General features: G+C 38.4%; 2 protein-coding genes across 2 annotated transcripts; both read left to right on the top strand.

The window, feature by feature from the left end:
- Nucleotides 1-334: 334 nt before the first annotated feature.
- Nucleotides 335-5,872, top strand: LOC134867406 (charged multivesicular body protein 4b). Its single transcript, XM_063887950.1, has 5 exons — nucleotides 335-667; nucleotides 2,399-2,576; nucleotides 2,953-3,067; nucleotides 3,497-3,623; nucleotides 4,530-5,872. Exons 1-5 carry the CDS (start codon nucleotides 481-483, stop codon nucleotides 4,592-4,594), a joined length of 672 nt encoding a protein of 223 aa, XP_063744020.1. The 5' UTR covers nucleotides 335-480; the 3' UTR covers nucleotides 4,595-5,872.
- Nucleotides 5,873-7,206: 1,334 nt separating this feature from the next.
- On the top strand, nucleotides 7,207-12,584 carry eif2s2 (eukaryotic translation initiation factor 2, subunit 2 beta). Its single transcript, XM_063886198.1, has 9 exons — nucleotides 7,207-7,365; nucleotides 8,959-9,142; nucleotides 9,239-9,339; nucleotides 9,467-9,593; nucleotides 9,680-9,780; nucleotides 10,472-10,620; nucleotides 10,707-10,763; nucleotides 10,908-10,993; nucleotides 11,239-12,584. The coding sequence occupies exons 1-9, from the start codon at nucleotides 7,351-7,353 to the stop codon at nucleotides 11,412-11,414; spliced, it is 996 nt and encodes a 331-aa protein (XP_063742268.1). The 5' UTR covers nucleotides 7,207-7,350; the 3' UTR covers nucleotides 11,415-12,584.
- The last annotated feature ends 786 nt before the right edge of the window (nucleotides 12,585-13,370 follow it).

Here is a 13,370-nt window from a genome sequence, read left to right as displayed (position 1 = left end):
TTCTTTTGATTATTTTAAATCTGACTGATTTAATTGTACACTTCAATGTTCTCTCTTTGAATTACATTTGTCAGGTAAGGGTTGGAAGTTGCCCTAACACTTTTCGTGCCTGTGCCCAGCAGGCATGTTATGTACTCAAAAAATGTGCACAGTACAGAGGAAATTGAAAAAATGTTAAAATAAGGGAGCATAATAATCAAATGAACAATGTTAAGTTATTATAGCCGAAATATAAAGCCACACATTGATATGTAGTGCTCCAGTTGTCCAGCAGATAGAGACAGATATCAGCAAGCCCCTCCCTCTCCTAGGCAGCATGACGTCATCGGGCCTTTTCCAGGAAGTAGAAAAACGTCAACAATCAGGCCAGGGCGAAGTGTCAGTGTAGCCTAGCAGCGAGGTAGCTAAGCTTGCTTCTCTCGGGTGTTTCACAGATTTCCTTATTTTTTTATATAATAAGTGTAAGTGTAGCACCCAGATATGTCGTTGTTTGCTAAGATATTTGGAGCAGGAGGAGGAAAAGGAGGAAAGGGACCGAGCCCACAGGAGGCGATCCAGAAACTCCGAGAGACGGAGGAGATGCTAACGAAAAAACAGGAATTTCTAGAGAAAAAGATCGAACAGGAACTGCAAATCGCGAAGAAAAATGGCACGAAAAACAAAAGAGGTGAGATACCAGGGTGTATTTTATGATCATTTATACACCCTTATTATTAAATGACCTGTTAGACAGAGCTAAGATAAATATTAGCACGTTAGCTAAGTTGGCTAACTTTGCCCAGCTGACAGAAGTGTTGGCAGCCTCGCCCACCGTCAGTATCACCGAGATACCAGGGTGTTTGTTTTCCATTGTATTTAAGATTTGGTTGTTCATCTTAACTACTTCTCATTGAGGCCATGCTAGCTAGTATGTTTCCCTGTGGTTGTCATTTATTTGCCTGATTGATCAGTGGCCATTTAAAGATCATAAAGGTGTGGCTAATGCGCTACAGCTAACTGTTAGATACACAACTGCAGCGATACTGGCAATATAGATAATGCCCCAGAGTGTCAGGAAAAGGATTGTGCATCAGAGTTCCACATGTTAAAGGACATGATCTCACTGACAGAGAGGTGGGCGTGTTTGCACCTTGGTCAGAAATCACAGACCTGCTGCGGCTCTGACATCATGTTATAGAAGCTACTAACGCCTGAAAGTAAATACAAAGTACCATAAACTTACGTTTTTCATCACCATTAATGATGGACAATGTGGGAACAAGAGTATTACTATAACTAGAAGATCCCTTTTTTTTTTAAGGTATCATTTTATTGCATATGTAGTACAGTGTCCAAAGGTAACACATATCTCCATGTTATACGGTTTCATCAAAAACAAAACAGATGGAACAACAGATTATATATGACTAACATATATGTAGAGATCATGTTTGTTTATTTCTGTCGAGCTACCTAGACATCAAAGCATAAAGAAGGAAGACAAACTGTATGTTGATGTGGTAATAAGTTTGACATTTTGACCTGAATTAACCGAAAGTGTAGGAAAAATCCTCTGGGATCATAATCAGCTCAATAGGGTATTATGTTGAAGTCTTTTGAAGCCACCTTAAAAGCCTCAAAATGTTGCTTAAGGAAGGCAATCATTTTCTGGGGGGGACACAAACCAACCAAATCTCATACAGATCTGGCCAGTGGTTCTTAAGATATGCTGCCCTTGATTAGAGTCTTGGAAAAAGATGAAAACTGTTGGACTGGCAGCCCAACAGGAAGAATAATGTCATCACATATGGGGTAAAACATATCATTTGTTATTGCAATGATTGTTTGTAAATCTATATCGCCTTGCTTCACCTTATGCTTTAGGTTATCCATTAAGTTAATTATCTCTGGAGGTTACGGTATAAGTTGTAGAACCCTTGGTGGTAGACTAAAAGAAGAAAAACCAATGCTATCTTGTACTTGTCTTGTATACTTTGTGTACATTGACCTTACCCTAAATATTTCCTCCTTCAGCTCCACAAAGCTTGGCAGAATGAGTCAGCCCTGTATGACAATGTTTGTTTCACTACCACAGGTGTGTTAGTGTTTGTGGTCATGTGACCAATTAGGCTGATTCATTTTTTTTCTCCATCTCGTCAGCCAAGTGCCTGTCACAAGCTATAACTGAGTGTCCTGCACTATCATGGTAGTTTGGTATGTAACTAAGCATTTTATTTATGAATCCACTCAATGGTGGATCACTGTAATTTCACAGAGCACAAACTATATTGACTAACACTCCAAATTAATCCCCATGATTCACACTTTCACTTCGCTGTCCTTGAATGTCTTTTCCAAGCAGTAAGTCTATTTTTTTGACAATCTTTTCATCTTTCCCTTCCTTGTTTCCTGTCCTCAGCGGCTCTGCAGGCTTTAAAAAGAAAGAAGCGATATGAGAAGCAGCTCGCCCAGATCGACGGCACACTGTCGACCATCGAGTTCCAGAGAGAGGCTCTGGAGAACGCCAACACCAACACTGAAGTGCTCAAGAACATGGGCTTTGCGGCCAAGGCTATGAAGTCTGCCCATGAAAACATGTAAGAGCCAACATCCAGTCATGTGAAGTGAAGCCTGTTTTAAAGAATATTTTATTTGTAGCCCTCTTCTTATTGATTGCCTTTGTGGGTAGGGTAGGAAAAGTATGTGTGTTTTAAATCAATAGAAAGATTAGGAGGAAAATGCCTCAATTCTAAAAAATACAGAGGATTTGACCCTTTTGCAGTTATACCTCCCTAATCCAAACACATCAGCATCTATAATGTAATCAGTGGCAAGCCCAAGAGTAACATGAAGGATATATAGTTAAGAAAAGCACTCATACTCGTTTACTAAATAATTGTGTGGGTAAATAATGCTTGTAATAGTGTGGTATGTTTCATTCAAATATGAATCATCCCTTGTTTGTTGTTTCAGGGACATTGACAAGGTGGACGACCTGATGCAGGACATTACAGAGCAACAGGAGCTCGCCCAGGAGATTTCCGACGCCATCTCTAAACCTGTCGGCTTTGGAGAGGAGTTTGACGAGGTGAGCTACCCTTTCCACATTTTATGTTTGTTTTGTGTGTTTCCTCCTTGGCGCTGTAGAGCATTGTTTTGAGAGCCACCAGGTTAAACCGTTTGTCCACATTTGCATGTCTTGAGTCATAACTCGAGCCTTAAGCACTTATTTTTGAATGGACTTATTCATAGACCAACTTCACCATAATTGATGGTATTCACTCATCCAGGGACAATATGGCAGAAAGAATGAAAGTAGTCAACTGGCTTTAAGTATGTAAAAAAAAAAAAGCTCAGAGATGTTTTACTCATCATATCCCCCCACACTGAAACTAAAGTCACTTTTTACATTTAATCTGAATTATTTTACTAAGGTCCATCTCTTTCTGGTACCGGTTCTGCGTGAATTTGTCTCATAAATATCCTCATCTGAACAGTTTCTTGCTGTGTTTTTCAGGATGAGCTGCTAGCGGAGCTGGATGAGCTGGAGCAGGAGGAGCTGGACAAAAACCTGCTGGAGATTGGGGGCCCGGAGAATGCCCCTCTCCCCAACGTGCCTTCTTCTTCATTACCTTCCAGACCTGGTAAGAGCCTTTTGGAAAACTGATTCATCAACTCTGACTGTCAGGTAGTGCGGTTGCCATTACAATTGAGAGGCTGTGGGTTTGAGCTCTGCTGTCAACATGTCCATGTATCCTTGGGCAAGATAGTTAACCACGCTGTTCCTCCAGGAAATAGCACATTGCTCTGTGTGAATGTAAATGACTTTGAGGGGTCGTAAAGACTGACTAAAGTGCTATATAAATACAGTCCTTTTACCACTTGACTGAACCTACTGCAGCATATCTGCTTGTTAGGTATAGGTAAAGACTCTGTGGCAGTGAATTAGAAGAGATGATTTGGCCATTGTGGGAGTTATGTGCAACAGCCCTGCGTAGTTACCAGGTAACAAGTGGAGAAGTTATTAGTCAAGGCCAAAATAAATCACACGGCACATAACACCACCTCTTAAATTTAAAACATGCTTAAAACATTTGCACAGATAGAAAGGATATATATATTCATGTGCTGTTATATTACTGCTGGGCAGAACCACACTAGCTGTTTCCTTATGCATATGCTGCTCCTTTAGTTTTATTAGAATTTTCATATCATCATTTTGGGAAATGACTACATCAATGTTGTCTAATTAGAAACAATCCAAGCGTGTGAATGTGCCTGCTTGTATGTGTCTCACCCCAATACATCTTCAAAGCCCCATACACAACATGGTTCTTGAATACCATTCCTTGCCATCCACATTATCGGACATGATGGTCACGTAGAGTTTTACTTTTGGAAACAATAATTTAACAACCAATTTCATGGTTATGGGTCGGTAATATATCGGCCCCAGAAGTATCCTGCATCCCTTTTCGTGATCAGCTTAAAAAAACGGTACCATTTTATTCTATATGTCTAACAACTGTTTTGTCTTTTTACCCCCGAAGCCAAGAAAGAGGAAGACGAGGACGACATGGAGGATCTGCAGCGCTGGGCGATGGAAGCCATGTAAACACAGCGTCTGCTTCATCATACCTGCATCAGAGAGGGAAATGAAAGGAGCCTGAGGGAATGAATGGACTGATAGGATGTTGTGTATGAGTATATTTTTGTGTGTCTGAGAAGAGCTGACTTTATGTAACACTAAAAAAAAAAGCAACAATGCTGTAGAATTTGTTTTCCTGTCCCCTTCACAATACAGACACCTCTGAGTATAAGGGGCTTTTATATCAAGGCTCTATCCCTGTACTTTAGCAAAGTCACATAATATTTTTACCCTCAATTTTAACATAATACTAGCTCTTAACGGTCATTGTACTGGGCAAGGCTGTTTCAGCGCCCACAGGGTTCATACTGAGGAGTAATAGAATGAGCTCTGGGGTACAAAAAAGGCGTTGTTATCAGATTAGTGTTACAGACTGTGGCGTTGCTAACATCACTTTATGACGGGAATCTTCATTGAAATGTAATCCTCAAAGAGCTGTTTCCGACTCACATATTTACCTGTGTTTGTGGCGTTAAACTGGCTGGATGTTTTTTTGTTTTATTTCTCCCTTCTTGACAAAAATAACAGTCCTTATCTCTCTGTTTTTTTGTTAATGCTGTTGAAGATTGGAGAACAGCTGAGCATGAGCTAGATGAAGAAGCTATGAGCTGTGTGTTTGCCAGAATATGAATCTCTTCTTTGGTTTCAGGCTGCGTGCTTTGTCTCTTTTATCCCCTCCTCTTTGCCTCCTGTCGCCATGTCAGCGGCTTCTCCCTCCCTCAAAGGCGTTCACACCGGAGTGGTTCTTGTTATTTGGTGTAAATATCCCAAATGTGTCTCTTTTTTATATACTGTATTTCTGCCATCACTGAGAGGTTCTGTTGAGGTTGTGTGAAGCATGCAGCAATTTGGAAATCACGATACAGATCACTGCGCACGGCTAGGAAGAAAGATGTTAAACACAACCCTTTCATCAGGCTCTGTCTGTCTCTGTCCTTTCCATAAAGGTTTCTATTTCAAGTTGTATAATGTTGAAAAAATAATAATAATAAACTATTGTCACATCTTATCAACTGCATCTTGAAGGACATGGTGCTCTGTAAAACATTAGATTATAGACATTCTACAACATTTTGGAGTTTAAAGAGTTGATTCCTTTAGTTTTTCAAAAGTCGTTATGTACATTTTTTACATAGAAAAAAATAACAACACAAGGAACAATGGACAAGCATGTTTGCATTTATATGTTTTATTTATCCAGATGAGAATATTATTTGCAAAATCATTAAAGGTTTTCAATTCTTTCATTGTAGTTTTGTTCTTCACATTATTAGGTCATGACATCTGCTATCAAAGGAAGGCAGCACATTCGGGAATAGAATAGAAACTGGAGCTCTCACATGTATGACATTTTAGCTTAAAAGCTTGGAGGTATTCAATTTGTACTTGTGAATCATAGATTTTGACCAAATATTATGATTAGGTTGATCATATACTATTAAAATAAAACGTAAAGTGATATCAAGGTAGAGCTTATCAATAATAAATACATTCATGTCAAGGTCTCCCATGGCCTCCAGTATAGGTACATTGCCAAAACTACTTTGGAAGTGTCCTGGAAGTGCAAAACACATTTAACAATTTACCAGAAGTGTAAAGTAACTACATAAGTAATTTTATTTGAGTACTGTACTTAAATACACTTTTGAGATAGTTGATTACCTGAGTATTTACATTTTATGCTACTTTGTACTTTAAGTTGTAAATTGTGTACTTCTACTCTACTTTAGCTACACCTGGAATAACATTCACAATCTACCCTACAGTATACAAAGTCAGTAAAACTAGCTACACCTTTACTAGCTTTGATAAGACTTTAAGGCATCAATAATTATAATCAAAACATATCATATATTATTCAAAACCTAATTGCATAATAGGTACTTTTACTTTTGGTACTTTAAGTATATTTTGATGCCAATACTTTTTTTTACTTTTGCTTGATTAACATTTTGAATAAAGGGACATTTAATTGTAACATGTACTTGGTATTCGTAGACTCTGGTACTTCTACTTTTACTCAAGTACAAGATCTGAGTACTTCTCCCACCTATGCAATTTACAATGATTTCCTTTCTCAACTTGACAATATAATTATAGGCAGGGTAATATCCATGTATAATTAAAGTTTAAGTCTTAAAAGAGACTTATAAGTGTAGCAGTCAAGAAATACTAATAGAGTATAAATAGATAGAAATCCTTTTTCAATGAAGGACTTTAAATATAATTTAGCGTGGTTTTTTTAAGTTTTACATTTTGTTCATTTTTGTACATTTATTACATGAAAGCATGGTAAATATATTTGCAGGGGTGGGGGGTCAAGGCACTAAAGTAGATAATAAACAGGCTTAAATATAAGTTATAAAAGGTGCAAAGCGTCAAGGTTTACTTTCTTTGTGAAGAACAAAATATATCAGAAGTACACATTAATGGCCTTATTTTATCTTAGAACCATAACAATATCATTAACCTTGTTTATTATGTATCAGATAGACTTTTCTAGCCTTTTTTGCAGTAGTTTAGTTTGTGAAATAGTGCTCTTGAACGTCTCGAACACCCCACACGGAATGGGACGTCGCAAATTGATTACGTCAGGATCAGGCGACTCCACGCTTGCGTACTGCGGATCTAACGCTGATGCAAGATTTTTTTTAGCGCAGCATTGTGGGATTGATCGAGGGACAAAAAGTAGCCAGATTTCAGTCACTTTTCAGCCCGCAAAGATGTCAGGAGACGAGGTAAATAATCGTGGGTTGTTTGCTGTGTGTTTTGTGTTGCTGTGTATGTTTATCTGGGTGAAATAATGGTAATTATCGCGTTAGATGGTTGTCGAGATGACTTTGGGCCTCGGCTCGGCTGCTCCTCCCTGTTCGCCGCACCAGACCTCACATGGCTGAAGCTAGCAGCAGCCCGGCCTGCCTGAATGAGAAGGAGGTATCCAGTACATCGCTGGATTACGATCTTTCCCAAACCTAATGATTAATAATTATCCCCGTAGTTTATGAATCCTCCCTGTCCCAGCTGTTGGTTAACTCGTGTTATACTGTCGATGTTAGCTACCTAGCGTTAGCTGGCCGGTTACCAAGCTAACGGTCGGTGTTTTCCACCAGAAACAAAAGCTACTGTTACCGTGTTTTAACGGGAGTTCTGTTTAATTACTACGGACTGTTTACACCGACACAACTTAACGGTCAGGTTTATGGTTGTCAACATTATAAAAATTAAATATCAAGAAATTGTTTTACTTGACATATTTTGAATGAACTGTAGTCCATGTATTTACCCTTGTGACTTTATTTAGGTGTTTCCAGCCTGTGTCCTATGTTCTTGATATAAAAAAACACTGTTAAAAAATATTAAAATGGATATATATATATACTTTATGTATATCCCATTTCGGGAAACTGTTTTGTCACACAAGCATTTTTGATAGTCATTGTGTAAGAATTACAACATTTCTTAAATATAGAATAAAATACTCATAAAATAAAGCTAACATTAAAAGCAAATGTAAACATTCACAGTAGAAAAGACTTGTGTTTTGAAGAGTATCTAGGATTACACACGATAAAATATACAGATAGGTACAATAGAATTATCTCTAATATACCAATCTACCCTATTATAAATATGGTAATGACCATTTTTAGGGTTACTGCAAGCAAATGAAGGGACATGCTATTTGAGTGGTTAAAAGCTACCCATGCACTGTGGAGTATTCAACATGTAAAATAAATGAAATCAGACACAAGCTCTATGTAGAGGATTTCCACATTTGACCTATAGAAAAGTACATTGCCGAATACATTAAGCGTTTGGTAATGTGTCATATAAAGAGCATGTTTAACCGAGGAACAAAGTGTAGTTTATTTTATAAAGCACATTTAAGAACAACAGAAGTTAATGCAAAGCGCTTTTCTGTGATAGGATCTGCCTCAGTACAACAGTAGTCAAAGACATAATTAAAAGGCAATAACACATAATGTATTTCAGCTGTAACAGTATTTCAGAAAACTGCACCAGTTTGCTGAGATAACAATCACTGTTAAGATGAGGAAGATCTGTCCCTCCTCTTCTGGTATTTTTGTATATCAGGATGCAATCTTTCCATTAATGATGATTGTGATTACATTGAACATATACCTGAAATTATGAGCAGTCTTCCAAATGATACAACATTGAAGACATTTATAAAAAAAATTGAAAAAGGGTTGTTGCCGAAGTGGCAGCTAGAAAAAGATGAAATATGTCATCAATTAATAATAATAATAATAATAATAATAAAAAAAATACATTTTATATGTAATATATCTTTTCTTTTCTTCTTTCAGATGATTTTTGATCCCAACATGACCAAAAAGAAGAAGAAGAAGAAGAAGCCCTTCATGCTGGACGAGGAAGGAGGAGAGGGCGTGGGAGGGGAAGAGGCTAAGGAGGTGGAGGCAAAGGAGGCAGAACCAGAGGCTGGAGAAGACAAGGAGGTGGATTTCGATGAAGATGAAATCAGGAAGAAAGGTTCGAATGAGATTGAGACTGCTCAGTGTGCAAAATACTCGCAAGTGACGTTATGTAATTCAACCACCAACACAATGTTCCTCTTGTGTTCTCCAGAGCCATCCGATGATTTGAACGACTTGAACTTCTTCAACCAGAAGAAGAAGAAAAAGAAGCCCAAAAAAGTGTTTGAAAATGAAGTTGAAGAGGGTCTTAAGGTCAGTCTCTGCTTCAAACTTTTTTTTTGCTTCTTCCATCACTTTCCTTGTCTCTTTCTTGTCTTAACCTTCAAACTGCCATTTCCCATCAACTCCCAACTAAATTTCCCCATTTGGTCCAAATCAGGAGCTGAAAATTGAGGGAGAGCAGACAGAGACGCTGGAGGAGGACAACCTGGACCTGATGCTTCCTACCAAGAAAAAGAAGCAAAAGAAAGTGGACTTTGAGGGAGAGCTAGTGGAGAAGGATGACGGTGAGAATAAATCCCCTCAGGTTTTAAAGTGGAGAAGTTAAAGAATTCACTTTGTGTGATGATGTATTAATGTGTTGTGATATCAGCATTGGAGGATGATGAGGGGAAGAACAACGATGGGATCTCCTTCAGCTCCATCACAGGACCATCCTGGGCCGGCACTGAAAGAGATTACACTTATGATGAGGTAAGATGGATAGATAATGTCATGCTTCTTTTGTGTGTGCTCAGTTACATCAAAGAGAAAAGTAAATGACAGAAAAAAAGGATGGTATATTTATTTCCTTAAAAAATAATGCAAGGCTTTTTCTGTCTTTTAGTTTAGTTTTTTTACTGCTGCCTGCTAAGTTAGGTCATCATGCACATATTTCATTATGTCGGATTTGAAATAAAAACTGGGAAAATCAATCTTTAAACTCATAATTACAAACAAACTGGTAACAATTACTACAGCACACTTTGAATAATACCAATTAGCAGAAATGCTCACAATACAGGCTTTTTAAAAAGGCACTGCATTTTTAACCCCTCGTCTAGTGCGCTACCCCTGAATGATCAAATCATGATTATGGTTATCAATCAAATGGAAATAAGGCTAAATACATCAGTGTAACGTTTTTTTTGTTCCATCTATATTGCTTTTTTCCCTGACTTAAAAACCCTGGGGAAAAAAGGCAACACGTACAACAAAGTGTTTCCTCAAGAGCTTTTTTTGACTCCATAACACAAACTGCGTTCTTGGAAGCAAAATATCTTTCTTCCTCCACACAATACAGCATTTAAATCATTTGCTGAAATAAAATTGTCTGAAAAACACAGATATGAGTCCTAAGGTGTCGGTATTCTTGACGTCACTCTTCTCGCCCTCGCTCTTTCAGCTCCTGAACCGAGTCTTCAACATCATGAGGGAGAAGAACCCAGACATGGTGGCCGGAGAGAAGAGGAAGTTTGTGATGAAGCCTCCTCAGGTGGTCCGAGTGGGAACTAAGAAAACCTCCTTTGTCAATTTCACAGATATCTGCAAACTGTGAGCCTCACACCTCGTACACCTTTCACACTGTTTACATCAGCACTGCATTTTTAAACTCACCTCTCGTGTATTCTTCATCACAGGTTGCATCGTCAGCCTAAACATCTCCTCGCTTTCCTGTTAGCTGAGCTGGGAACAAGGTGAGTTTCAGTGTTTGTAATAGAAAATTCATGAATATACAGTCATTTCATTACGTTGACAATTCTAGATGCTATTTCTCCAAAGTAAAAGAGAACGTTTCTGCGTGCATTGTTGTTAAGGTTTGTGCTTTTTTCTGTTAACAGCGGTTCCATAGACGGAAATAACCAGCTTGTGATTAAAGGCAGATTTCAACAGAAACAGATAGAAAATGTGTTGAGAAGATATATCAGTAAGTATGAATTTAACCTCGTAAATTGCAATTAATGTACCAATATCAAACTTGACTTAAATGAATGCTTTTGGAGTCTGCTTACACCACACTCTTTAAATGTTTGTATTCAACTTTCCGGACCTGGATTTGCAGGATTTTTCCTCAATTTCCATTTATTATTTGGAGTTCTACATCCCGTACTGCTGTATAAAGAACAGTGCTAATATCCGTCTCTCTCTCTCTCTGTCTCCCCCCCCCCGCAGAGGAATACGTGACGTGTCACACCTGCCGCTCCCCAGAGACCATCCTGCAGAAGGACACTCGCCTCTATTTCCTGCAGTGTGAAACATGCCACTCCCGCTGCTCCGTCGCCAGCATCAAGACAGGTTTCCAGGCTGTGACGGGCAAGAGGGCGCAGCTCCGCGCCAAAGCCAACTAAAGACCACCGAAACTGGGCTCCCGCTCCTCTCTCGGTCCCCCCAATTCCCCTCAGAAGGGCCGGGGCTGGGGTCGGGGGCCCTCATGATTTCTCTAAAAGGACTCTCTGAATCGAACTGCGGGAGGGTTTGGCTGTTGTTGAGTTGTGTCGTGGCCTGAGAGGCGGGGAGTGAGAGAGTATCTAAGGCTGACGGATGGGGTTCAGGCACCATGAGCAGATGATGTGTAGCACACACTCTGTTGGATGCATTCAATTTGTTTTCTGGCTGACGAACCCTCCAGCTCCTAGGTTGTTCTTTTTTTCCATTTGCTGTGATTCCTGCAAGAAAACCTTGATTTAATATGGCATCCTCATTCTTTCCTCTCCCACTTTACATACACCAGACATGACATTTTCTAGCTAATTTGATCTACCTTGATAGGGCATAGTTGCTCTGGTCATTGTTCATGTGGCTCATGTGGTCGGATCTTTTATTCTTGAATTTCACACTGCTCAAACTCAAGGATTTGTTGTTGTTTCTATATCACAAACCTGCCAGTCCAGCATTTTCAGCTCCTGTTTATCAAAGCTAATCAAAATCCCTGGGCTGGAGTTGCATACAGGAAGATTTGTCATTGTTACTTATAAGCAACAGGCTCCTAACAAGGGTGTTGTTTTGATCATCTTATAGCAGGAGGTGACCACAAAGTCAAACAATGATAAAGGGGAGGGCACGTTTTCACAGAAGACTTTAATAGAGAGGTGGTTTGGGGGACAGATCTAGAAATAATTCAGCGTGTTTGTGCATGCTTTTTTGGCATTGATGAGCAATTGTGTACTATCTTATTTTTTGCTTCTGTTTTTAAGATCAACTCATTTTATCAAACATTGGAGATTTGATGTGAAAATAAAAACATTTTGTTAAGAAGAAAGCTTCCCCACTTAAAAAACAAAAAAAAAAGCCTTTGAGCGGACACTTAACATCAGTTTTCTCTTACAGAGTGTTCAAGTGTTATTCCAGAAATGTACACCCAAGCTAGCCACGATATGGAGAGTTATCAACCAATGACGATAGATGCAACCTTTTATTTATACAGTTCCTGTGTGAGAAGAATGGATAAGAAGGTCTGGCTGGAATCATTTTAAAACCTGGTTTTTCACAAAAATAAAAAGTTCTACTCTCTCTCTCCATCACGGCTCTCTTTCTGTGTGCTGACACTTTTGTTCACACAATTCTTTTTGCAATAAACTTTTTTTTGTTTATTATTTAAACTAAATTAAACTAGAGAGTGACGCCAGTCTGCTCTTTCAAGTGCTAGCTTGACGTAACTGCCATGTTGCTGCTACTTCTGAATCCAAACGTTTTTGCTTCCAAAGCCTTTACATAGCTGAGACATGCCTTACACCGTCACATCTACCAAGTGAAATGTATTCACAAAATAATATTTTATTTCTTTGCATGGTGCTTACATTATTTTATGAATTAGCTGAATTTACATATTTAATCAACTAAAAACGAATTATTCTTTCTTCAGACACTGGGATTTGAGTACTTCAAAATGATATTGTATATGACCCTAAACTGGATCAGATTATACATTCAAAGAAATAAAATGATACAATTTGTATATAACCCAAGTCCAGTGCTTATTAAATTAGAAAGACTAGTTATTAGTCAACTTAAACATCACATCAATATCAATTATATGTTTTTTCTGAACTGCTTTTGCAGACATTTTTTTAATACAGTACTGGTATAGGTTACATCTCCTGTTTGTGCCTATATGATTGATAGGAACTTTTTAATGCAGTACACATTTCCAAGAGTTTATTATTTAATGTGTATGTGTGTAGGGACACTTAACTATACCATCTCAAAAATAAGAAATCGAGATAATAGAAAACGATTTAACATACATATTAAATAATACAATAAAGCACAATAACAACGAGAAGCTCCAGGTCATTCATTAATGA

Source organism: Eleginops maclovinus, chromosome 1, assembly GCF_036324505.1.
Source record: "Eleginops maclovinus isolate JMC-PN-2008 ecotype Puerto Natales chromosome 1, JC_Emac_rtc_rv5, whole genome shotgun sequence".
NCBI classification, from domain to species: Eukaryota; Metazoa; Chordata; class Actinopteri; order Perciformes; family Eleginopidae; genus Eleginops; species Eleginops maclovinus.
Note: the sequence above shows the minus strand (reverse complement) of the source record. Positions and strands in the feature narration are given on the sequence as shown.

Coding starts and splice junctions, on each gene's coding strand:
- LOC134867406 (XM_063887950.1), top strand. CDS start 481: ATGTCGTTGTTTGCTAAGATATTTGGAGCAGGAGGAGGAAAAGGAGGA. Junction 2,577..2,952: donor AAGTCTGCCCATGAAAACAT/GTAAGAGCCAAC, acceptor TTGTTGTTTCAG/GGACATTGACAAGGTGGACG. Junction 3,624..4,529: donor TTCATTACCTTCCAGACCTG/GTAAGAGCCTTT, acceptor TTACCCCCGAAG/CCAAGAAAGAGGAAGACGAG.
- eif2s2 (XM_063886198.1), top strand. Junction 9,340..9,466: donor AAGTTGAAGAGGGTCTTAAG/GTCAGTCTCTGC, acceptor GGTCCAAATCAG/GAGCTGAAAATTGAGGGAGA. Junction 9,594..9,679: donor GCTAGTGGAGAAGGATGACG/GTGAGAATAAAT, acceptor TTGTGATATCAG/CATTGGAGGATGATGAGGGG.